At 43.0% G+C, this 26,900-nt stretch overlaps 1 protein-coding gene across 9 annotated transcripts in view; it reads right to left on the bottom strand.

Moving 5' to 3' along the window:
- Nucleotides 1-26,900, bottom strand: part of BBS9 (Bardet-Biedl syndrome 9) — a 288,769-nt gene that overhangs the window by 238,183 nt on the left and 23,686 nt on the right. For 2 of the 9 annotated variants that reach the window (XM_081146600.1, XM_081146597.1), the window contains exons 1-5: nucleotides 26,295-26,793; nucleotides 24,263-24,385; nucleotides 22,220-22,370; nucleotides 19,052-19,116; nucleotides 11,117-11,230 (exon numbers count right to left, since the gene is read on the bottom strand). In XM_081146600.1, the coding sequence (XP_081002726.1) occupies nucleotides 11,117-11,230; nucleotides 19,052-19,116; nucleotides 22,220-22,370; nucleotides 24,263-24,374 (442 nt within the window). In that variant the 5' untranslated portion in view covers nucleotides 24,375-24,385; nucleotides 26,295-26,793. Of the gene's footprint in view, nucleotides 1-11,116; nucleotides 11,231-19,051; nucleotides 19,117-22,219; nucleotides 22,371-24,262; nucleotides 24,386-25,806; nucleotides 25,929-26,294; nucleotides 26,794-26,900 lie in introns of those variants that run through there. The other 7 variants (XM_081146598.1, XM_081146599.1, XM_081146603.1 and 4 more) reach the window with 6 other exon arrangements.

The raw sequence follows: 26,900 nt of genomic DNA, 5'->3' as shown, positions 1-26,900 counted from the left end.
ACTTAACCAAGACCTTACCCATGAGAGCATACCATCCTCTGACCTTAATGGTAGGCTCAAGAACATTGATCATATGATCCAACTTGAGCTACTCAAAGTCCTGGGCAGGTCTTTGCTGATTAGAGTTATCAAGAACAACTCTTAATTTCTGCACTAGAGGCTGACAGTGGGTAAATGGACCAAAGCACAGGACTGAGTGCTTCATAGACCTTATTTCAGACACTGACTCTTTTTCCGATACGTTAAGTGTTGGGTGACAGAAGGAGAACTTGCTATAAGATACAACCAGGCTTCCTGGCTGGAAATAAGAAGTTGGACCCTGGGATTGTTAGAATCTCTAAAAAACATTGGGTTAAAATGCTCTGATGCTAGATTGTGGGCTAACACAGCAGCCATCTCCTCTCTCTCCAGAAACCACATCAGTATGATAGCAATCTTAGCATCTGCCAAAATTGCCCCCTTCTCTGAGCAAAACTAATCCCATTGACAGCAATGAAAATGAAACTGTAGGAAACTAAGAGAGAGACAGAGTCCTATCAAACCTTTACACTCCCCTTATAACCCCCTTAAATTATCATGCCAAGTACTCAGATATCACTTGCCCTGCTGCCAACCATGTGCCTGAAGGTGGGATTACTCAACTGTCTGAACATTCACTGGGTCCCTGGGGTGAAATAACTCACTCAGTTCTGGGGGCAGACAACCAAGCTTCTTGCCCATGACTTACAGCCAAGCTTCTGTAATCATGACCTGGCAACCATTCTGACCCCTTTATTATTAATTTACTCAGGGCAGAAATTAAGAGCCTATGGAGACAGTCATTTCCATTTTCTTTTACCTGGCTAGTGACTCTGAGAACAAGTTTCTCCCCAATATTTTATAGAAGCAATATATCGAAAGAGCAAGTATGACTTTGTATTTTAAGATAGTGAATTAAAGACTCTTATGTCCCCTTCTCCACACACACACAAACCCACACACACAATACACCTCAAACAACAAAGAATAAAACAGACAGACAGAAAGGGAATGATGGAGACACAATACAGAAGAGCAGAGCAAGGTCAAACCTAAATGCCTAAAGAGGAATATATTCATTCACCCATAAAATTCTGAAAAGGCTCAGGAAGTGAAAGTACCAGGTACCACAGAAAGTGGGAAGAGGTGTGATCTGAAGACAAGGAGTTACTGAAAAGTCTGTAAGTAACAGATCCCCAGGCCTCCAAAGGAAACACAAAGTACAATCTTTGGATAAGTTGAACTAAACAAGGGACTCCAGACTAGGGGAAGAGCAGGTAGGGAACAGCATCGGAATAGGCCCAGCTCCTGAAAATACATGGGTGAAGACAAAGTCTACGTCCTAGACAGTCAATCCACTAACTCCCTTCCCCACCCAGGTCCAGAATGCATGGGACTCACTCATGCTTCCCAGACAGGAGTTAAAGAAATCTCTAGAGAAAAAGGAAAAAAACACCACAAGAGTAATGACCTACAGCTACAGATACTTGAGTCCCCAATAAAACAGCGAGGTAGTCCCCTAACTGCCTAAAGTGAAGTCCAATGGTTGAGAAGCCCTGGCCCCTGGCCCCAAGGACACACACTTGCCATCAGTTTTATTGCTTACTTATTACATATAAACAAGCAGCCAACAGGGAGTGAAAAGTGGTTCAACGTCATTCACCACCACAGGAATGCAAATCAGAACCACAGTGCAATACCACCACACGCCCCCTAGGGTTGCTCTAATCAAAAAGACGGACAATAGCAAGTGTGGACAAGGCTGTGGAGAACTTCATTCTTGGCTGGAACCCTTGTGCACTGCTGGTAGGAATTAAAATCGGAGCAACAACTTTGGAAAACAGTTGGGCAATCCCTGAAAAGGTTAAACAAAGGTTTACTGTAAGGTCCAGCAATTCCGCTCCTAGGTATATACCCAGGAGAAATGAAAACTGATGTCCACACAAAGACTTGCATATGAATGTTCATAACAACAATACTCACAATAGCCGTGAAAAAAATCTAAATATCCATCAACTGATGATTAGATGAAGATCGTGTGGTCTACCCATACAATGGAATAGTATTCTGCAGTAAAAGGGATGAAGGACTAACCTACAGCATGGATAAACCTTGAAATCATTATGGTCAGTGAAAGAAGCCATCACGGAAGGTCTCATATTATAGGATTCCACTTATGTGAAATGCCCAGAATATGCAAATCTACAGAGACACAAAGTGGATTAGTAACTGCCTAGGGTCTGGGGGGCTCAGGTGGAAATGGGGAGAGACCTTTAATGAGTGCAACATTGTGATTTATAAGAAATATGCAGGTAGTCACTCAAATCACCAAAATATACTTCTCGTGTACATCTGAGAGACCTTTTCCCATTCGTCACACATTCAACAGCCACGTGTTTACTGCCCCTCGTGCCCAAAACAAAAAGAAAAGAAGAAGGGGAAGAGGGGAGTGAGACTCTTCCTTTAAATGCCGACCTGTCTGGGAAGAGCCACCGTGTTAGCGTGGACACCAAGCCCTAGGAACACACAGCCCTCCTCTCCTCATCCTGACATCTGAGGCCCTGGGTGTAAGCTCCCACCCCATCCACGCACTGTAAAGCCATGCCAGCTTCAAAGGCCCAACCCATTTTCGCAGTACCTAGTCTTCCTATTGATTCATCCTCAGATAAAAACTGACAACCAGACACTCAAGGAAAGCTTGAGATAAGAAACGTCCAAGAAAAACAAAGGAATAAAACAAAAATTACTCCAGAAAAAAAATGAGATCAAAGAGTGGGGAAAATCCCATACCTCCAGGATGACAGGAAGGTCCCCAGGAACTAGAGGGCAGTGACAGATTCTATATGAGGACCGACTTTTCCCCAGCCACCAGGAAGGAGCTCGGTCCTCCAGAGGAAGCCAAGGCCGCAGTGGGATGAGGTCCTCCCTTCATTTGGCTCATGGCCCTGCCTGGGGGCTCACCTGCATCTGCTGGGCCCTCATCCTGCAGACGATGGGGGCCGGTGCTAGGGAGTAAGAGCAACGTCCCATTGAAGCGGCCGGTATGAGTGCTGAGCCTTTCTGCCAGGCTCGTTTGCAAAGGCTCTGGCCAATTTCAACATTGGGAGCCGTATCTGCAATGTAGTGGCCGGTAGGCCTGCCCGGCAGCTGGCGCTTCACCGACAGGAGGTCCTGTCCCCACCACCACTGCTGCCCAGCTGAGGAGAAGAAACTGGAAGCAAAGACGGAGAATCTGAGGAGTCTGATCGTGACATGGGCTTTGGTCTTTCTGATTAAATCTCTTTTGCAACACTTTCAGTAAGAAGCTGAGCTCTGAAGCAGTATGACCGCAAGCTGAGAAAACCTTGGGGGATCGTAAGGCTACATAAAGAAATGTACTGGGGTTTTTGTTGTTTTTGCTTTTGTTTTTTATAAATTTTTTTAAAATATGATTTTATTGATTTCAGGGAGGGGGAGGGGAGGGGAGGGGAGGGGGAGGGGAGGGGGGGAGGGGAGGGGGAGGGGGAGGGGGAGGGGGAGGGGGAGGGAGAGGGAGAGGGAGAGGGAGAGGGAGAGGGAGAGGGAGAGGGAGAGGGAGAGGGAGAGGGAGAGGGAGAGGGAGAGGGAGAGGGAGAGGGAGAGGGAGAGGGAGAGGGAGAGGGAGAGGGAAACATCAGTGATGGGAGAGTCATTGATCAGCTGCCTCCACCACATCCCCCACTGGGGGATTGAGCCTGAAACTGGGGCACGTGTCCTGACCGGGAACTGAACCCTGACCTCCTGGTTCATGGGTTGACACTCAACCACTGAGCCATGCCGGCCGGGCAAGAAATGTACGTTTTTTAAAAATTCCACAGGAGCATTTTCCTTTGAGTAGCACAGGACATGAAGAGGGTAATGGGATGCTGGTACACATAGTGACGATATTTACACAGTTCAATTACAGTGTGATTAACTTTCACACGTCCATAGAGGAGTCACAGAAGACTCAGCAATTATTATTACAGACTAGTGTGCAAATATCACCAACCCTGACAGAGCGAGAGCAAAGGTGGAGTTGACAGACATTAAGAGACTTCAGGTAGAAAAAAACAATGGTAAAGATAAAATTGGTTAATGCTCTCGTTTTATAATATAAATAGAGAATCAAGGGGGTGAAAGCTGATGGAACAAGAAGTTTAAGTATCTTGTTTGTAGGTGCAGAAGTGAATGGCAGTAGAAATGGGAATAGTGATATAACTGGGAAAAGGGTAAAAAAAAGATATGTCGTTAATCAAAACCTTTATCACGATGGTAGAGCAATAGACAAAAATCTAAATATGATGAATTCCAAAATAGCGGTGCAAGCATATTATTTAGAAAATAAAGAGTGCCTGGCCAGTGTGGCTCAGCGTTGAGCGTTGACCTAGGATCCAGGAGGTCAGTTTGATTCCCGGTCAGGGCACATGCCTGGGTTTCGGGCTCGATCCCCAAGGGGGCGTGCAGGAGGCAGTCGATCAATGAGGACTCTCATCACTGATGTTTCTATCTCTCTCTCCCTCTCCCTTCCTCTCTCTGAAATCAATAAAAACATATTTTTTAAAAAAAGAAAATAAGGAGCTAATCATCAGAAAAAAAATAAAGGCAGATATGAATCGTGTTGGAGAGGAGGGGTGGTGTGTAGGACACTCCAGTTAGTCTGTACTATTTGACTTTTTATTTTTTATCCAATTAACTACATAGTTAAAAGTTATTTTGAATGTTTCTGTGATCTTGCAAGATTTAAAGCAAATGGTCTATTTTTAAAGCTGTAACAATGTATCTGGCTCACATATTTCTACCGTCTCTCTCCTAAGCCTAGGAACTTCGTCCCTGATTCTCTAACAGTCCTGCAGTGGACTGAACCATATTAAAGGACATCATTAAATTCCCCCACCTTCCCTTTAAAATAGTGCATAAATGTGCACGCTGTATAATCATTTTTAAGTGGAGGAGGGAAGAGAATAAGTGGGTATAAAAACCTCAAAAATAGATCACTGACAAGCCAAAAGGTGGAAGGCTGACTTCTACACTTCTAGCTCCCTGCAATAACTTCGTGAGAAATAAAAAGAGCTCAGCTATTCTGTAATAAGCACTGTGTAAATCCGAAAACTCAGCCATAATACATTAGCCTTTAAAAGCCAGGAAAATATAGCTATTGCTAGTTAATCTCAAAACTGGGGGAAATTTACAAGAAACATGGTTCCGGCACATTAGAGATCCCTAATTTTAGTGTCCTCATTAACCGAATAACCTATTAAACCCAACGCCCACAAACCTAGATCATTTGTCCAGTTTACATTTATTCCAATATAATTAACACACGCCGAATTCCCAACAGGTAATCTATTCTGCATATTGACATCAAAACAAGATGGTTTTCAGGAAGTTGGGCAGCAGAAGCAAAAAAGAGGAAAGGATGAATGATGGAGCCAATTTCCCAAGTTTCAAAAGAATTTGTCGCCATCTTTCAAAAAGAAAAGAACCATTGATTGGGTTCCCAAATTATATTATGTGTTGATCAATTCAAGAACAGCCTAATACAGCCGAGAAAACCACAGAATAGCAGGGTTTTGAATAATCTTCCATTGAAAGGCAAAAGTTAAACATCGTATCCCTGAAGAGGACTGGCAACAGTAGACGTATTAATGGTGCTAGGCACTGTTCCTAATATATCAGGACCCACATTAAAACCAGTGCTGAGGTCTAGAAATGGTCATAACAAATCTTTCAACCTTACAACATAAAAGTCAGTTGATAATTTCTTTGTCTAACACCTAATAAAACTCATTCTTCCAAAATTGTGGAAAAGCTAAGCACAGTCCTCCCTTATTATAAAGTTTCCCGTTACAAAGTTGCATGGTTTACACATATGTTATACTTTATTATTGAAGAAAAAAAAAAGTCCTCCTTATAACACCCTCTTTGTTGTAATACTCAACATACTTTGCCTCCAGGCTAGATATATAATGAAAGCAAAATGAATTCAGACAGGTTGTTGAGGAAAAGGGCTAGTTTCTTTTTAGTAGCCTTTTCTAAAGTCTTTTTTCTTTCCCTGTAGTGTTTCATCACCTCAGCATTTTGTTCCCCCTGAACAGTTTCCTTTTCTTTCTACATATTTCCTCTGGTAAATGAAAGATGATAGATTGTTAAAACCAGTTTGTGCTACCTTGGAAACAAGCACTTTTAATGTATACCTCCCGCCTTCCGAAACCGCATAAAAATTTCATCTCTAGGACAATGAACTGTATGGGACTTAATCAACCAGCTTCAAAAAGCCAAATGAAATCTTAATTTTCCACCCACACATGTTATGTTCACAGTCCCCTAGAATCATGAATGTAACTTTCCAAATTAGATTTAGCAATTCTTCTCAGTTATTGTTTCCATATTAAATAGTACTGTCTTATTTTAGCAAAGATCTAGAAATACTGCTTTGAAAAGTTCTTATTCACAAATTTCAATGCAAGCAAAATCAGGTTTAAAATCCTGCTTATTTTTAATTTGGCAGGAATTCAGTTCAAATATTAATATAATATGGGGAGACTTATTCTAGTATGCCAAGCTTAATCACTTCTGATATTCTAAATCAGCCAGAAGTGACTTGTTATGTGCTAAGTGAAATACTGAAGATACAAATTAGAGCTCTAGTCTCAATAATCCTGAGTGTCTTAAATGTTGTAATAGGGAAAAGAATTGGAAACATTGTTAGTAGTATAATTTAAAAAGTCCTCCTACATTTGTATGACACTCTTATTTTTGTACTGTCCACATAATCATATAAGGATGTTCAAAACAGCTTTATTCACATTAGTCAAAAACTGGGAACCACCCAAATGTCCATAAAAAAAGATAATCTAGCCAGGCCAGTGTTGCTCAGCGGTTGAGTGTTGTTGACCCAGGAACTGAGAGGTGAACAGTTCCATTCCTGGTCAGGGCACATGCCCAGGTTGCATGCTAGATCCCCAGTAGGGGGCGTACAGGAGGCAGCCAACAGATGTTTCTCTCTCATGGATGTTTCTATCTCTTTATAACTCTCCCTTCCTCTCTCTCTAAAATCAATAAAAGCATATTTTTAAAAAGACACTCTACTTTAAATTTATATATATATATGTGTGTGTGTAATATGTGTGTGTGTATATATACACACATATGCTCTTCATGGAGTATTACTTATGTACTTTTAAAATACCTCTAACACGGTGTAGTCAACACAAACACTTGCTTTCAGATTAAGCATTAGCATATATCGCTCCCTTGTGCTTTAGAATTTACATCCATAAGCAAGCGTTCCCATGCAGAATGGAAAGGGTTACTGAATCAACTCAGTTTGAGAGAGACTGGGGGAGGGGAAGACTGTCCACTTCCCATGGCCATGTGCTTTGGAGATGGATTTTGAAACTGTTGGAGACCCTTCTGTGGCAGTGTCATCTGAATAAAGTAGTTTTATGGTAATCATTTTCCTTCTCAATTGAGTAAAATATTTAATAGCTTAGTTACCCACTGTTATGAAGGGGACCGTGATGTATATAGATCGGAAATGGCTGTCCACTCCTATCAGGACTGCCATACTTAACAATCCTCTCGGCAGAGGCAGCCCCGACCACAGACATTCCCATAACACTTTTCCAGTCTTGGCACTCAGCCACCATGAAAGAAACTATTATTTTTTTCAAAAACACCAAGAAACTTCAAACATTCTTTTTTAGCCTTTGCTGCTCTTAGCTATAGTAGGCAATGGAGTATTTAACCACACAATTTCCATAGCATATGTATAGAAGGAATCAGAACTCACCTTTCAGGGAAAGTAACGTTACATGATCACATAAAGAGCGAATCTGCAGACGACAGGGCACCCTCTTCATAACCTCTCCCAGGGAACTGCAGGTTTTATACAACATAACATTCGGGAAGACGCTATTGGAAAGTAACGTTGTTTTATGGGTCTTGGGCCAGAGGGTTTATAAATGAATACCATATATATACGAGAAAAACCAGTACAGGCTGCGAATCAATCCCTTATCCCCTTGATCTTCCGACTTGTCACTGTGGATCCACAAGTGATCCTAAAAACAAAGGAGGGAGGTGCGGCAACGTCACACAACACGTGCGCGTTAATGCCTAGGCAGGAACGGGAGGGCGCCCGCCGCGGGAACTCTGCTCCAGGGTCAGTCTCTGCCAAATCACCCGTGCCTGTCCCGACATAGGGCCACGTGGCTCTCTGGTGAGATGAGAGTTATGGAACATTATCTGTTGCCTCCCTGCAAGGAAAACAGCATCCAGCTCCCATTAGCACTAACATCCCCTGAAAGCGCGAGGCTGGGCTCTGGCGGCCGGTTCACCGCAGCTGTACCCCCTCCCCGCCTACACACACACTTACTAGCCTGCGGGAACCGCTCTACCCTCAGGGCTCCAGCATAACTTGGTACTACCCAGCTCCACTGCAAATTCTCTCATTATGTTATAGTTAGTGCTTATTCTTTATTCCCCCGCCCCGGGTTGTAAGCTTCTCAAGTACATAAAGTATCTCTCATTCATCTTTTTACCCCAAGAAACTACTACAGTACCTGGGCACTCAGAAGACTCAGTAACTGTGCACTGGGTGGGTGGGAGGGAGGGAGAGAGGGAGGGGAGACAGATAGACAGAGGGGGAGATGATGCCAGGTAGAACTAACATCAGATTTGCTCCGGTCCCTGAAAATTCCCATACACCTCCAACAAATCAGCAATTTCATCTCACTGTCCCTGTCACACGCCTGAAGAATTCCTATATCTTATAAGGTTCATCAACCTGCCACAGTCCTACAGGGCAAACTTTGTATAACTGAGGATGTAACTAACTACAGGGTCTCCGAGTCGGATCGTGAGCAAAGGAGATTCTAGCTCAGATATCTGGACGGTAGCAAGATACGTTTCACAGACTACATAATGTATCTTATTTTACTGCTAAGTATATGCAGTTATCGACCTTAAAACAATAACATTCTTCACTCCGCAGCTGGCTTTCTGTCAGTCAACATCAATACCCTCCTTTCCCAAATACTGTTTTAAAATGGCAAGCTTATCTTAACTAGGGAAAGTACCATGTCCACAGCCATTGGAAGCTGTGACACAATGAAACAAAACCAGAGAGAGATCGGGCAGAAATATCATTTGTTCCTTTTTGCAAAAACAAGTAGAGTTCAAATTACCAAACCAAATAAATTCCATCAATTATACTCACATATTTTAAAATCAATACAAATCCACCTTTTCAAAATTGATTTAGTATATTTCCAAAGTGTAATTTGATTGTCCATGCTTATGCCAACCATTACATTTTACAAGCATTAATCTGTCGATAGCATAAGAAGCAAAGATAAACTGACATTTTTATAAAAACCCAGAGTCACATGTTCCTCTAAAAAAGTAGCTTAGGTTTAAATCAAAGAAACTACAAACATTTTTTAACTTCAAGACATCGCCCTCCACCCCCTCTGTAACAAAAGAACACAATACAGCCATTAATATTGCACGTTTCAGTTATTTCCTTCTAAAAACTACAATATGGAAACTGTGGTAATTTAAATTCTGGAATGGAAGGTAGTAGTCTGAATAATGGAAGATATTAGGCAAATATTCTTCAGCTAGTAAGGTTTAGTAACACCAAAACTTACTGCATCAAATGAATGTACCTTTGAATTACTGCAAATGTAGAATACGTGCTTTTGAAAGATTTTCCTGACAAGCAAGCAAACAAACAAAGAGTTTAAAAAACCAGTAATTACTCTTTTGCTAATTTCAAACCCTAAATTACCCTCCCACATATTCCCTCTTCCATTGTTGGAGGAGGTGCAGGGTACTTTTCTTATAAACCAAAGCACCAATCAGAAAAATGAAATTGATACAGAAAACATCTGGCCCAGAAGTTATTCAACAGGTTTTCCATAATCTATGCAGAAGCAAGTTAGGCACTAACTGCGGCCAAACCAAAGCACCCCCCTTTCTAACAGGAAAGCTTTTTCTGACTTAGCAAGATGACAGATGTGTTCACAGCCCAGATGGGGAAGCCGTGAGGTACCACGAGCAGCACAAGCTTCCGGAAGCGCGTCCAGGTCGCAGTCCCTCCACGACCACTTACTGTGTATATCCTGGGGTCCTGGGTAAATGTCTCAATCTGTAAAGCACTGAGAGCACAACTAGAACAGAATCAGCCCTTGGCTCATGCAGGGCGGCAGCAAACCTCTAGATGGCTGCGAACTGGGATCACCTGGGAGGCTGTCAGATTCAGACTCCCAGGTGCAATTCCAGGCTTACAGACTCAGAACCTGCATTTTTATCAAGATCCCATTATGATTCAAATGCAAATTAAAGTTTGAAAGGCACAGCTAGAACACACTTTTACATTATTTTTAGAGACATTATCTATTATAATTAATTTTTTTAAAAACCACTCTGTTATTTTTATTGCAACCTGGATAAGGTGCATTTATTTTTAGTAAAAGGCAAAGTATTAGTTGGGATCAAAATTCCTCCATTTTTTTATTTCTTACTATACTTGACTCAAAAGCAGTACCAACTGAGGCCCAAGGCTGTAGAGGACTGCCATCTAGTGGTAGTTCATTCCAATGCACATACCAAAAATCTCCACAGCCTTCTCGTATTATAAAACTGCATTTGTTCAAAATAGGTCCAGGTTTTCTTTTTGCTTAATTCCCTTCTTGAGGACTGCTAACATAGTTGCCAAACTTAATAATAACATGAGAAGACATCATCAGTACCAAGGAAGGTAAAAGACAAGGATTGTTTTAGTTTCCTGTTTTAAAATCAGATCAAGCGCAGGGAAGTTTTCAAATTAAAAGGCTGATCTGCTCACATCTAGAAAGGTACACATTAGACAAACACTAGAGACAGGCTTAGAAAATGGGCTTTCTTTTGACATATGCATATCTTGGGGTAACTTATTTTCTTCTAAATTCTGTACTTTTTACAACTTATTCATATAGTATTTGGAGGTGGGGAGCTTTCAAATTGAGCAGAAGGTACTTTTGAAATGTAAGGCATAATTTAAGAACTAGGAGAAGGTATCATATAAATACATTCACAAATAAATGCAAACTACCTTTCACGCCACCGAAAGATCCGTAAGTCATATTGAAGGCTGTTCTTTGGAGGTTATGTTCATACATCAGTTTGATCTGATATTGGTTCCCATGTTCCACGTTACCCAAGGTTCCTAAGGAGAAAAAGGCCCTTTTATTGTTTTGTATTTGTTTACATTAAAAAATGTTAATTTCTTCTCACTCTCTATACCAATTCTAAGTAACTCAATTTCAGTAACATTTAAAATGACAAAGTACTAAAACATTGTGTATTTTGAGCAATTAGCATACAGATGACACAATACCAGCTCAGGGAGGCATCCAATAAATTACTCTCTCATCACTGATGTTTCTATCTCTCTCTCTGCTTCTCTCTTCCTCTCTCTGAAATCAATAAAGATATATTTTTTAAAAAAACAAGTTAGTGTCAGCTAGACTACACCATCAGATAAAATACTACTCCTAGTGACATTCTGTCATCTGTTTTCATTACGTCTGAGTGAAGTGTAACTATTTAAATAACAACAAACCCCTCCCATTTCAGTTACGAAATATATGAGATTAAGTTCCTTGCACTTATAAACAATAGCAAAGACATGACTCAAAGTGTCTTAAGAAAAAAATTCCCCACACTCTCAAGCAATTCAATTTTCTGTCCCAGCTCTCAAAATACTCAAGCCCTAATGCAATGGAGATATCAGATCTTAGTACCATGATGTTTCATTTGAAGTCTGCCAAAAAGAATCTCCTTGAAAACAAAGAAAAATACTTTTCTCTGCATTTAACAAATCATATGTGCTATAATCACTTTCTAGTTCTTTCCACATAAGAAAAGATTATTTAGCCCTGGGCAGGTAGCCCAGTTGGTTAAAGCTTCATCTCAATACGCCAAGGTTTCAGGTTCAATCCCTGGTCAGGGGACATACAAGAATCAACCAATGAATGTAGAAATAAGTGGAACAGCACATCGATGTTTCTCTCTCTCTCTAACAATCAATTAATTTTTAAATCTTTTTTAAAGAAAATATTATTTACATGTATTTTACTCTCTGCTTGGTAGGCTTTGTAGAGCACTTACAGTTGAAGCTATATCCCAGGGATCAGGCAAGAACATTATGGTTAAAAGAGGTGTTTAAAAGAAAAAGCGTTAAGAACACAGCTTTTTCCATGAAGAATCTTTGTCATTCATTCAAAAGAGCAAAACTTAAGAAAAATTTTAAATATCATAAAGCAAATAAAATAATCCCCAAGCTTTATAGTATTAGATCATTAAAACAGTCTAAGTATAGATGCATGTAAGTACACACAGACAGACATATATGTGTAATGAGCATTTATTTGTTTTTTATCCAGAAGGATTTACCAACACATCCTGAGGTTATAAGAATAGAGGTACCTTACATCCAAAAGAAATTTAAGAAATTTCCCCGGAAATCACACAGCTGGTAAAGGACACAGGACTCAAACTAGGGCTTTAGACCCAGGGCTGCACGTCCTGGTACCTGGCTGTCCATCACTGAGTAACTTTCCAGGAACCTGGTGAGCCGACGGCAATTTCCCAAAGAGAGCAGCCTGGACAACATGTCACGTCCACCTTAGTGGCCATCTCATCCTCATTTGGAAGGGGGAGGGTTGAGAGGAAAACTAACAGGGGAGGATTTCTTGGGGTAGAATCACTTCTGCTCAGATCTATGCCCCTGAGAACGGCAACAACAGACTTTGAATGCCAACAGGATAAAGCAGAGAAAGACTTGTTTCCCAGCTAACCCCAACAGGAGATGAAAGCTTTCTGGAATCGAAATGGTAGTAAAAACAGTAAGGTCCAGGGGAACTGAGGGGTGATTACAACCATATTAGTCACAGGGGCAAAAAAAAAGAAAAAAGCCACTAACCCAAGTAACTCACAGCATTAACCTAGGAGGGCTCTAGCCCACAGGAAGCCAGGAGAAGTTAGAGAAACATCTGGTTTGTCCCTCCAGAAATGACAAACTTCAGTCTTCACCTGAAACCAGGTGAGGCCTCTGAGGAAGGAACACACTTGGCTTGCGTGCTAGCCCGCTAGGTCAGCAGGCACGGGGCCAAGCAGGCAACAGTTAAACGTGGTGTAAAATGACACTTGGGCTTGGGCTCTGAGAAAGCTCCAAGCGCATCGGCAAATGTTTAAATCTCAGGTGATAGCACTTTAAGACTTAGTAGTGTAACTACAGAACAACTGGCAGCATAGCCTTAGATAGCACCTTAAAATATAGGTAATATCTGGAAATCTACAATTTCTGGCCATTATTTTTCTAGAGAAGCATCGATGACATAAGATTAAAATTACTTACATAGGTTTTGCCCTTGGATATACAGACTGAATATAGTAAGTGTATACCTATAACTATAATCCGCCTATAGCTAAAGTTATTATCATTTCATCAATTTAGCAAGTAAATGGCGAGGAGAAACAAGATGGCGGCGTAGGTAACAGCTACCCCCACTGCCTCCCACAACATCAAAATTAGAACTAAAATACAGAACCACCATCACTCAGAGCCTCCTGAAATCTGGCTGAACAGAAGGTCCACAACCAGGGAACTGAAGCAGCACCGAGACCGGAGGGGGGGGAATGCAGGCGGGTCGGGACTGGATCATGGAAACCCGGCCCAGGCCCACACGCAGTGCCGAGGTTTAAACCCAGGAGGACATCTTGGTGGTGGGGGTTTCCCGGAGGAGGGAGGGTTCCCAGCCCCACAGCAGGCCCCCAGCCCAGGGCTCCAGGGCCAGGAAGAGACGTCCCTACAACTCCGGGCTGTGAAACCAGCGGGGACTTTCCCTGAGGGTCGAGGAGGCTGCGGGAGCCCCAGCAGCTCCACTTAAGGGCCCGGCACGGACTCACTCAGACGCTCCCTCTGAGCCCAGCGCCGGGTGGCAGCCTGAAAGGACCTGGGACACTCGGGGAGGAACTAACCTGCCTGAGATCCGGGCGAGAGGCGGAGGGCGGCTTCCTCCCAGGCAGAAGGGCTGGCGGAGGCCATGGCTCCTGTGGCGAGTCCTCCCCGCACACGGCAGGCAGGCGCCATGTTTGAATCGTCAGCACCTGACTCTCACCTTCGGCCCCGCCCCGTGACTCCCGGAGGCCCCGCCCCTCCCCACCTGCAGCTCATCCAGGCCATTTCTGTGCAAGTGGCCTCTTGAGCCTCATGCTTAGGACTTTCCCAAAATCTCTCAAACAAGCAGCAGCTGCCCCATACGGCTTGATAAGTGGCCCCAGGCCTGACACTAGTGGCAGCTGCACTGGCTCATTGCTTGGCCTCTCCTGGACACCGCCAAGCCCAGCACAAGTAGCAGCCAACTACAGTTTGCTGAGTAGCTCCTGCTGGGTGGCCCTGGGCAAGGCACTGGCACAGCACAGGCTGACTTTGCACCTCCAAGGGGCCCCAGAGACAGTGCACCTGGTGGTCAGACTCGAACACGCTGGATTACAACCCTACCACATCCACAACTGACACTCAAGGGGAGCACTTGGTGAACACCAAAGCTCCACTGAAGTAAATCCTGCTCCATAGGGTGTCTCCAGCACAGCAGCTCTCTGGCTGTAGTTGCAGCTGGTCCTCACAGCTGATTGGACGGGGGAGTCAATTCCTCCCAATGACGCCAACAGCAACCAAGGCTCAGCTACAACAGGACAGTGCACCCAGCCCACACAGGGGAGGACCTAGAAGGCCCAGCTCAGGTGACTGGGGAGGCTGAGCCACTGGACCCTACAGGACACCTACTACACAAAGCCACTCGACAAATTCCAGGAGACATAGCAGCTCTACCTAGTACATAGAAACAAACACCTGGAAGCAGCCAAAATGCAGAGGCAAAGAAACATGTCACAAAGGAAAGAACAGAAGAAATCTCTAGAAGAGAAACTAAATGAAATAGATCCAAGCAAGCTAACAGATACAGAGTTCAGAATTTTGTTTATAAGGATGTTTAAGCAGACTATTAGGGAAATAACTGAGAAAATCGATAACATAATAAAGTACCAATTTGAAATGAAGGCTACAGGAACTGAAGTGAAGAATAATTTACAGGGAATCAACAGGAGAGTAGAGGACGCTGAGAATCAAATCAGCAATTTGGAACATGAGGAAACAAAAAACACCCAACCAGAAGAACAAAAAGAAAAAAGAATCCAGAAATATGAAAATAGTATAAGGAACCTCTGGGACAACTTCAAGAGGCCCAACATTCGTATTATCGTAGAAGGGGAAGAAAGAGACCAAGGGATTGAAAATCTATTTGATAAAATAATGACAGAAAACTTCCCCTACCTGGGGAAAGAAATAGACTTACAAGTCCAGGAAGCACAGAGGGTCCCAAACAAGAGGAACCCAAAGAGGCCCACAGCAAGACACATCATAATTAAAATGCCAAAGGTTAAAGACAAAGAGAGAATCTTAAAAGCAGCAAGAGAAAAGCAATTAGTTACCTACAAGGGAGCACCCATGAGACTGTCAGCTGATTTGTCAACAGAAACCTTGCAGGCCAGAAGGGAGTGACAAGAAATATTCAAAGTGGTGAAAAACGTGGAACTACAACCAAGATTGCTCTACCCAGCAAAGCTATCATTTAGAATTGAAGGTCAAATAAAGAGCTTCACAGATAAGAAAATGCTGAAGGAGTTCATCACCACCAGACCAGCACTACAGGAAAAGTTGAAGGGTCTTCTTTAAGAAGAAGCTAATGAACAAAAGAATCTGATGAACTAAATAGATCCAGAGACATTGATGCATGCAACAGACGATCCTATTTCAGAGGAAAGAGGGAAGGGGGGGAGGGGGGGAAGAGAATAACCAAAGAAGTTACATGCATATATGCACAGCCCATGGACACAGTTAATAACAGGATGAAGGCCTAGGGAGGGGGTGGGATCGAAGTGGAGGGGGTCAACTGGGGGGTAAAAAATGGAACACCTGTAATACTTTCAGCAATAAAGATAAATTAATAAATAAAATAAAATAAAATAAATAAAATAAAATAAAATAAAACAAAACAGACTGCGGGGGAAAAAAAAAAAGAAAGTAAATGGATATTACAACATTTATGCTGTTGGCCTTATTTAAACAAGATCTGATTTAAACCAAAAAAAATTCTATGGAAAATCAAAGGTCACCTTGACAACAGTTTCTAGTGCAATTTTAGCTAACTGCCAAGAAATCTAATAATGTTAATGAAACAAAAGCCTTCGAGGAGTAAGTTAAAAGGTTTGCTGTGTTAAATATACCAAATTAGATTATATAACCCCATCCAAAGTAAGAACCACATGCTTCTGCCCTCTCATGGCAAACATTAAAATTCCATAAATATGTCGAATGCTTAGCAAATGCTTGCTGAGAAGTACACATTTTTTGGGAAAGGCTGTTTAAGAGAACATAATCAATATGGCTTAAGCTCATGCATCTGTAGCCACATACTCAGAACTGAAGCCCATCAGAAAGGATGGAAGATGCCATGGGCTGCCCTTTAGCAAGTCTGATAAGACGGGCTGAGTTCAGGTCAGCAAGAGCCTGCTGTTTCTCTGTACTAAGCAGGCGTCTAACGACACAGCACCCACCAAAAAGTCGTCAGCACAGTAGCCTCTGACTATTAAGGGGCACTTGGCATGTCCAGGAGGTCTGTAGTTTGCCTCAAATCTTTTCTAGCCGCACAAAGCATGTAAAAGACGACAAAAAAATAACTGGGGAGGGGGCAGTCGGGGGTAAGGATGTCAAGCTCAGCAACACATTCACCTGCTGACACCAGTGGTTTTGCTTAAATGCAAAGATGTCTGCACTTCCCTGTTGCAGTGAGCGCTGGGGAAGTTCAGTCAGGAGCCTCGAGAAACATTTTCAGGAAAACAAAATCATGAATTCCCTGCTTTGCAATCTAAGCCAAGCCAGGAAAAACAAACTGTCAGCCTAGGATTATTAGGAGAGGCTGCAGAAATGAGACGGAGAAGGGAATGAGGTGGGACATAGGGAGGGCAGTGTGGACAACTGCTCGGCCCCGGAGCACACAGAGCACGTGGACAAATACAATGGGAAAAAGCGAGGAATGCCACCTTCCTCGTGACCAGTCACTCCCATTTCCAACACTGATTCGAAGGAGGACACCCACATCCATGATCACGCTGTCAGCAAACTTGGCAGTTTCTTTCAGTGGGCTTTTTTAATAAACACATACATTGTGCCCCGGTGCATGCTGCATAACCCAGTGGAACTCTGCAGGCTTCGATCTTCCTGGGCCGTGGTTCAAACGGGACTGGGGAAGGCGAAGCGTCGAGCCTAATTTCTAGCTTCTAGCACGCTTCCCTTTCCTGTCCTCTTAGGGCCCCCATGGAGCCCCAGAAGGGACCAGTCCTCGAAGCAGTATTCAGGGGTGACCATGGGCCAGGCCTTCTCTTCCATGGCCTGCGTAGCCCTGTTAATAAAGCAGCGCTCGCAGCCACCAGGCTTGTGATGGAAAATAAAGAAGCGAGAGTTGTGCAACCAGGGAACCTGGCTCACACCTTCTGTTTACTTGGGAGCGCTGAGGGTTTGCCCTCTGCTAGGAGGAGCCGCATCCTTTACTGTGCAACCAATGAGAATGGTCAACAGCGACCATGAGAGGCACTGTATGGGCTCTGACGTGAGAGCGTGGGAAAGGGGACGACAGTGGTGACAGGGCAGGAGCAGAAAGCTGGAAGCAAGGACACAAAGGGAGTGAGAGTGAGTCACAAGCTATTGGCACAGCACTAGCCGGGACAGTCCACACATGAGTCCAGCAGATACGCCCACTGCGTACCCCACACCGGGTACATAGCCAGCCTTAGGAAGCCAACAGACCTTCACCCCAGAAAGAGATGTCCAGGACTACCAGCTCAGTGGCAGTGAAAACCACTCGGTATTCAAGTTGAAAGCCAAGTACACAGAAAGCCCAAAGCAAGAGGAGGCGCGTGAGAAATCCAAATCCTAAGGGCTAACATTTACAGCAAACTCCAAAGATGACTGTCATTTGAATAAGGGGCCCACAGACTCTTAGCTTTATCATAACCATAAAAAAACTTACCAATTTTGAGATCTATAAAAAGCACTCTCTCAACTGGAACTAAAATGTATCTAGTAACTAAAACACAGTTGTTTGATACCTTTTGTACTTAATAAGGGCCAACATGCTGAAACTACGCCACTCTGACTACTGTACGTGTACCCACAGAACAGTGTAGAGACTGAAACCTGTTTAAGCCTCAAATAAGTGCCTTGAGGTCTGGTTGAGGGAAGATACCCAAAGGCCAAGAAATTGGAACTGTAAAGAAAAAACACTTGAGGTTCACCAAAGAAAATGTACTTGAAATCACTATGGCTCAGCATCTAATGAATTTTGTTACTGCTATTGAATATTTCTTAAGACTCCAGTGTCCCAGGTACCCAGAAGTGGCCTCTATTAGTCATAGGCAATCCTGGACACAATTCCTGCAAGGAAGGTTACAAGGAACCCTCTACTAGAAATTTAAGTATGTGTGGAAATAGCTGAACAAGAAACTATAACAGCCTAAGAACCTGAAAGAATAAATAAACAAGAGGAAAATGCTTAATTTTTCAGTAGCTGTTTTTATTGATTTTTTAGAGAGAGAGGAATGGAGAGGGAGAGATATAAAAACACTGATGAGAGAGACACATTGATCGGCTGCCTCCTGCATGCCCCCCATCAGGGACAGAGCCTACAACCTGGGCATGTGCCCCAACCAGGAATCGAACCAGCAACCTCCTGGTGCACAGGGTGACACTCAACCAACTGAGCCACATGGGCAAGGCAGAAAATGCTTATTAAGATAGGAAAACTTTCAACCAAGCATTTTGTGTTCTCTACCAAGTCAACAGTAGAGAATATCTATTCTTTCATAATATTAAAAAACCCAGTTTTTAATACAAATTCTCCACTGGAAAAAAAACAATGTTTCTTACCTGAGACAGAGTAGACACAAAGTTTTCTAGAATGCAACACAGCCAAATGAAGCATTTCAGTACCTCTGAAAAATGGGGAAAGTTTCAAAAGTTTAAATATTAGTTTCAGATGTAACAAAAAAATTGCAGAATAATTTTTATAGAGATTATAACCACTGTCCACCATGAGCAAACTAAACAGTTCACTAGATAACATTCTAAGCTGAAAAATAAAAGTAACAACAAATAGCCAGTTTGACAATCCCAGGGGCTCAAGGGCTGGGCCTCAAGAAGCGGCCTTCAGATTGAAGCCACAGGAACCAAAAGAGTCCTACTGAAGGCTCCTTCTGACTGCTGCCCCACAACAAAGAGATCAGGTCAGGTCCTGGCTCTCCAGCTAATTAACCTGTGACCTTGGGCAAGTCACTGAATCTCTCTAAGTCTGTTTCCCCTTCTGGAAAACAAGAGGTTTCAATTGAGTGCAATAAAATCATGTGAAAGCACCTTGTAAAGTAAAAAGCACCACAGAATGCTCATCGTGATGAAACGACAGTAATGATTTTGAGTGGTATTCATCACATCCAGCTCTGAAACGTTATGAAAGGTATCAAAAGTATTTCAGTGTGGCCACTGTCCCCACTCACTGCCCAGCCCCTACCAAGTGGTTTCGAGAGAGAAGGAAGGCAGAGTCTAGAAACCCGAAATTCAAAGTCTTCAAGGGTCAAGCAAGTGGGTGTAAATGAGTCAAGGGTGTAAATGGCTGTGATCCACTGGAGGCTGGGGCGAGGCTACAGGAGGCCACCAGCCGCTGCTACTCAGTCCTGGGCTTGTGGCCAAATCTCCACATTTCTTTCAAGAGCAGCCAGAATGCAGGGATTTTATGTGAAATCTCCTGCTTCATATGTGCATATATATGTGTGTGTGGGTGGGTGGGTATATATATATATATATATATATATATATATATATATATATTTATAAAAGAGTTTATTTGAGCCAACTGACATCATATGCTGGGAAGCAAGATCTATTTCTCAAATGTTGGCAAGTCTTTTTGATTTCAGATGAATCTGCAAGCAGGCCTCCAGCGTCTGACCTGAGTTCTACAATGCCTTCAATACTGCATTCAGAAATGTTTTATATGTGCCCTGAACATTCAAAACAATCTTCCATCATGCACAGGAAAAGATGTCATGAAAAGACAGTAGAGCGTGGAGTCAGACAGACCTGGGTCTGAACTCGGGCTATGTGACCTAAAGCTCTGAGCTCCAGCTAGTTTCCTTATCTCTAAGTGCAGATCACACCCTATAGACAAGAGTAATGAGACGGTACTAGTTAATTAATACTAGTACGGTATCCACTCACTAATGTCAACATCCTCCCTTCCAACAAGTGATCACATAAGAAGGTTGCACTTAGGACTACTGGACAGAATGACTGTCATAGCATTTCACTTTTTTAAAAAACAAAAAAAGTGCTTTTAGCTCCTTACTTTATAAGCCCATCAGGTATAGTATGTGCTAAGTACGCAGTGGGGACCTAATCACCATCAGCTTGCGGATGGAGCAGATGTTTACCAACCACGTCAGCCACAACGTCGCCCTGTCCACCCTGTCACACTGCACAAAAGCCGGGCCTATCGCGTCCATGAAGCAGATGCCCATCAGAATGAAACATGGCAGGAGAAGGGGGTAATGGTCAGGAGCAACCGGTTGTTCGGGTTTTTCTGGCAGGACTCAGGGCCCTGAAGAAATGGAAGCTGGGGCCAGTAAATTACGATGTGCAGATGGAGTGAGCCAAAATCCAGAGTTCAGGGCACTCTGGGCTCAAGCAGGCAGAAGGAGGGTAAAAAGAGGAAGCAGGGAAAATAGGACAGCGCGGCCCACACAGCTCCTCATAACGGCACCTTCATAACAGGTCAAGACAGGCTTGAGGAGGAAATACTACCATTTGCGACAACATGGGCGGGCCTTCAGAGTACCATGCTAAGCAAAATAAGTCAGACGGGAAAGAACCATGTGATTTTACTCGTAGGTGGGATGTAAAACAGAAAGCAACAAACAAACAAAGAAAACAAACTCACAGGCACAGATGACAGAATGAAGGTTACCAGAGGGAAGGGGTGCGGGTGAGAGTGAAGAGAGCAAAGGGGGTCAAATACATGGCGATGGAAGGAGACCTGACTTGGGGTGGTGAGCATACAGCGCAGTACACGGATGACGTGTTACAGAACTGTACGCTTGAAACCCGTATTGTTTTATTAACCAATGTCACCCCAAGAAATTTTTTTTTTTAAAAAGAAATACAGGCTTATTTTAAGAAAATTCATGCATGAAAATAAGAAAATCAGCAATGTCATCAGTAAATAAAAAGCAGCTATATTAAACAAAATGCAAGCTAATAAACAGTTTTCTAAAATAAATTAGGCTTAAGAGTATAAAGTACTTTGAAACAAAGCTCTTGTGAGGGAAGACTTAATTTTATGGGTTGATCTGGCTTCTTTTAAGAAACTAAGGACCTCTCTACCTCAAACAATTCATTTTAAAGCTTCACCGTTATATGCCAAATAGCATAACAGCTACTTTGTCTAATTATTTAAAGAGACATTTATATAGCCTGAACATTTGGTGTTTTAAGTAAGTGAATACTTTCTGTTTCTTTATTTGGTTATTTTAAAAGCTTATCTCTTTTCCTTTAAGTTCCTTATCCATCAGGCATCTTAGGTATGTTACTATTGAGGGAAAAAAAAGTCCTAAAAAAAAAAAAAAGTCCTAAATGATATAATCTTAAATGTACAGGCTTCCATGTAATAAAGGGTCGTCCCAGCTAGAGTGGCTCAGTGGTTGAGCGTCAACCTATGAACCAGGAGGCCATGGTTCGATTCACAGGCAAGGCACATGCCTGGGTTTCGGGCTTGATCCCCAGTAGGGAGCGTGCAGGAGGCAGCTGATCAATGTTTCTCTCTCATCACTGATGTTTCTATTTCTCTCTCCCTCTCCCTGAAATCAATAAAGACATATTTAAAAAAAAAAAAGTTCAATACACGAGGAACACTTAGGGGACAATGTTCAGAAAATATACTGAATTCATGGATAGTTTTTTTTCTTTGAAGAATCCACAGTGTGACACAGTAAGGAATTTATACACTCCACATAAAATAAAGTACCAGGATTTGTGGCCCGTACTTACGAAACAAACTTTCCCACTTCCACTTGTAGTATTGGATCTCGTAGATGAACTTCCAGGAGCAAATCTTCAGCTTGTGCTCTGTCTCCTGTTTTTACAGGATGGGGGTTAAAGATTCGGAGGTATCCCATAAAGCTACCCACAATTATTTTATCTGTAAAGAGATTTTTTAAAAAAGAAAGAATTAGAAAGAAACAAACAGCAGCACAATTTCTTTGGAAATAAGCTTTCTAATAGTATGACTCCTTTATGTGGCCAAATAACAGGGGAAGTATAAGTTTTAACAAAGAGCTGGGCAACAGGCAAGTTGATCACCTTTGGGGAACAGAAGGCCTTCCCACCCCTTCTCACTCAGGTGGTAGGGCCCAGGTTTTCCTTAGAAACAATTTAGTAGGTGCTCACTGCACTTTAGTGCCTCCCACTCTTCCTCAGCAATGTAATCATCTTTCACCGTGTCCCCAAAATTCTACTGTTTTCATTACAGACAAAAAAAGTGTAAGGGGACAAAACTTAGATACACTGAACAAAAGATTGGTTATACCATAATAAGTATTCATTTTAAGAGGTCAATGATTATCCAGATTTTAAAAAATTTTTTAAAGACAAAACTCATAACTATAAATCATTAAAACCAGACACAAATTTCAAATAGCAATGATACAGAACTGATAGGTTTTAAATATCACTTAAAAAATATGAAGATGTAAAGAGCAGCAAATAATATAAGAATAAAATAGAATGTTGTTCCTAGTGTTACAATATGAAAATGAAAGCAATGATTTAACAGTTGTTTTCTACCCACAAATAGGGCTTGCATACTTTCCCCATTCTTGTATGGCTGGCTTCCAGATTCAATTCAAAAAGAATGTCATTTGCTTTCTGTGCCGATAGCACTCTCGCAAACATGGTGAGCTTTCCTTAAGCCCGCTTATTTTTGATTTTCAGAGAGAAGCATTGATGTGAGAGTGAAACATCCATCTGCTGCCTCCTGCACGCCCCCTACTGGGGGTCGAGTCCACAACCTGGGCATGTGCCCTGACTGGAATCCAACCAGCAACCGTTTGGTGCATGGAGTGACGCCCAACCAACTGAGCCACAGCAGGCAGGGCAAACCTGCTGGGCTTTCTACAAGAAGGGTGGCAGGCATCAACCCCACAAAGTAACACAGTACAAGGACAAGGATTCTCTGTATGCACACAGACAGTGCATTAAGACGGGAAGCAGAGTGGCTGTGGTGGGCAGACTAAGCTGACTTTCCGCAAAAAGGCTAAAACCATAAAGAAGGTTGTCCTGAGGCTTGAACATGTGGAGCCCAACTGCACACCTAAGAGGATGCTGGCGAGCAGGAGATGCAAGCATCGAACTGGGAGGCGACGAGAAGAGAAAGGGCCCTGGACGCCTGGCAGCTCGGTTAGTGTCGTCCTGATGTGCCAAGGTCACCATTTGACCTCAGGTCAGGAACATACAAGAAGCACCCAATGAATGCATAAAGAAGTGCAACAACAGGTCGATGTTTCTCTCTCTCCTTTCCTCTCTCGCTCTCTAAAAATCAATAAAAAATTAAATAAACAAATAAATAAATAAATAAATAAATAAGATGAGAAAGGGCCAAGTGATCCAGTTCTAAGCTTTATATTTTGCTTTATTATGTGGCAATAAAATTCTGAGGATATAAAATAAAATAAAAAGAATAATTTTTCTTTCAAATAATTTCTAAAACATAAAATTTTTCAAAATTCAAAATATTTTAAGTTCTACTAATTTTGCAACAAAACAAATTAAATGACGTCTTAGAGTTTTTTCCTGAGTTCCAGCAAATAATATGACAGAATCAACACAACCAGAAAAACACAAACAATTAAACAGAAGAATTATATTTATCATCCTGCTACCTAAACATCACTTATTAGGAAAACTACCTTCAAAATTAGGGCATAATTATGGCAGTTCACTGAAGTTCTATAAAGTTCATATTTTAAAAGAAAATTATTTTCACTTCATCTCTGTAATGCTTTGCTCCAAGATGCAGGGTGACAAGTTACTCACCTTGTCCATTTCCAGTATTGTCAACATCGGCTAAACACAAACAGCCTTGATCAAATTCTTCTTTTTCCCCCAGAACAGCAGACCACCAATCACGGGCTTTAAATAAAGACATTCTCGTTCACTCTAAAAAGAAAACATGCATTTATAATAAAAATCCACTTCACACCATGAATTATGAATTAATTCTCTCTCAAGGCATAGGGAATTAAACTTGGACAACTTTGAGAAAAATATTTCTTTTTTTTAGTATTTTATTTCTTTTTTAGAAAGAGAGGGGAAAGGAGAGAGAGAAACATCAATGTGAGAGCGAAACACTGATTGAGCCTGCAACCTGGGCACGTGCCCTGACTGGGAATCGAACCAGCAACATTTCAGTGCACAGAACAACGCCCAACTAACTGAGCCACACTGGCCAGAGCAAGAAAAACATTTGTTTTAACTATAATTTTCTGTATTTTGTGGGCATATGGGAAACCACAGGTCCAAATAGGCAGAAGCATTCATCATATATTTTACAAGAATCTTGGAAAATCAGGCTAAGAAATTATATATTTATGTTGGGCCAGTTCTGTCTTCTGGGAGATTTAGTAGACAACTGCACGAAGAAACAAAAAAATATTCATTGGCGGATCAAGGTTCAAATTCATAGTTCCTTAGCAAAATACTCAATGTCCCTTCAGTTTGGTAACTGGGAAGACTGCAGCATCTCCTGCCACAGTGAGTTGCTGAGAAGAGCAAATGAGATCAAATGCCTCAAATGACTAACACTGGAGCTTCGTACGTTACAGATACTCAGGAAGCATTCACTCCCCTTCCCTGTAGAAAGGCAAGATGAGAAGGGGAAATTCACACCAAAAAGGAAGCAGGAGAACTATGTTGTAGATCCATTTATACCACTACCTCTCTGTGTGTCCTCAGGCAACCCACACAAACTCTCTGTGCTTCAATTCCTCATCTAGAGTGAGGGTATACCAACCATACCTACCACTGAGTTACTGCTGTGGAAGTGAAAGCCCACTGGGACACTCAGAAGACTCACAGTAGTCTTTCATAGAAATGTTGTTAATCAGCAGAGACGGTTTGTAACTTCGTGTTTCATTACTTTTTGAGAAATATTTGAAAGTCTTAATTCTAAGGGATGAGACTTGCTTACATACATCCAAAGGTGTAAAACTTTTAAAATTATTATATACTATTGATATTGGATTGTTTTCCCTCCAGGGAATGTTTCCATCAATAAGTTGTACCATAAACATAAGTGTAGTTGTAATTTAAGGACAATTACAGGAAAGAAAAAATCCCTTAAATCTCATAAATAGCTTGTAAATTATTTGCAAATTTTTTAAAAGGTTTTTTTCTTCTAAATAATGGTTCAGTCTATTCACACACAAAAACCTACTGCCAATTATTCTCTTTACATACTTCTGATACCTCTCCCTGTGAATGCCAGCAGACTTCAGTTAAGACCCATAGTTTCAGGCTGTGCACGTCTGTGATATGGTTTCACTTTTTAAGTAAAAGTGAGATAGAAAAAAAACACACACACTTAATTTCTCCAGCAACTGCAGGACTTGCTTGGGAAAGGGCGATGCTAATAAAATCAGGTCAGTTCATGGAAACTGCTGCGGTCTGCAAGGCAGAGAGGGAAGGCGAAGCAATAATCCTCCTGCAAGAAGGAATTAGGGGGATTAGCCCACGCACCCCCTTCCGTCAGAGGCTGAGAACCGCTCTATTTGCTCACAAGACCTGTTGAAGTGTCCCGGGGGGGGGGGGGGGGGGATGCTCGTGCACCACGTGACATTCCTGAACGGAATCTTTAAAAATTCTTACCACCACCACCCGCCTTCTCGAAAATGTTCACAGGACCTCACTCACACACACTGTGCTCGTGGTTGTATTTTGTTTTGTTTCCAACGCAAACATCCTTCCTAAGACACCTATGGCCCTAGATCCCCCAAAACCGTCGCGTGGCATCATTGGACCGGTCCGGCCCGCGAGAGGAACCGCAGCCGGGGAATTCACGGCCCCTCACCTGACGCCGACGGGCGGGCCTCCCACCGGCTTCGAACTCTCGCCCCGCAGGTTCCCCTTTAAGAACCCCGCCGGGTGCGGCGCTGGAACCACCGGGGCGAGCGCCGCGGCTGCCCCGAAGGGCACCCTGCTTTCCTGCGCCCTCCCGCGCTCCGGCGCCGACGGGTCCCGCGTCCCGGGCGGGGAGCGCGCCTCCCCAGGTGGCAGCGGCAGCGCCGCGGAGCGGGAGGAGTCACCCCAAGGAGCCCCTCCGCATCGCTGCCCTGTCAGCCCCGGCCGCGGGCAGGGGAGACGGCGGCCATCCCAGGGAAGAGACCGGGCGAGCACCGCGGCGAGTCCTGCCGCTCCCGACGAGTAGGAGACGACGAAGGCGGCGGGGAGCGCGGAGGAGCAGGGAAAGGACGGCGGCGGCGGAAGGGACGCTCCCGACTCGTGCCTAACTCCGAGCCATCTCCGCCCTGTTGTCATAGCACTTTACAACGAACGCTACTGCGCAAGTCAGAGGCTCGGCCCCGGTGTCTTCTGGGGGCTGTAGTCCACAGCGGCTGAGGACGGAAACGGTATTTCTCGGAGGAGGCGGGGCTTGGGATCAGACCTCTACCGGCGG

This window comes from Miniopterus schreibersii, assembly GCF_964146895.1.
Source record: "Miniopterus schreibersii genome assembly, chromosome: 9".
NCBI lineage: Eukaryota > Metazoa > Chordata > Mammalia > Chiroptera > Miniopteridae > Miniopterus > Miniopterus schreibersii.
This window is presented reverse-complemented; position numbering and strand designations above follow the sequence as displayed.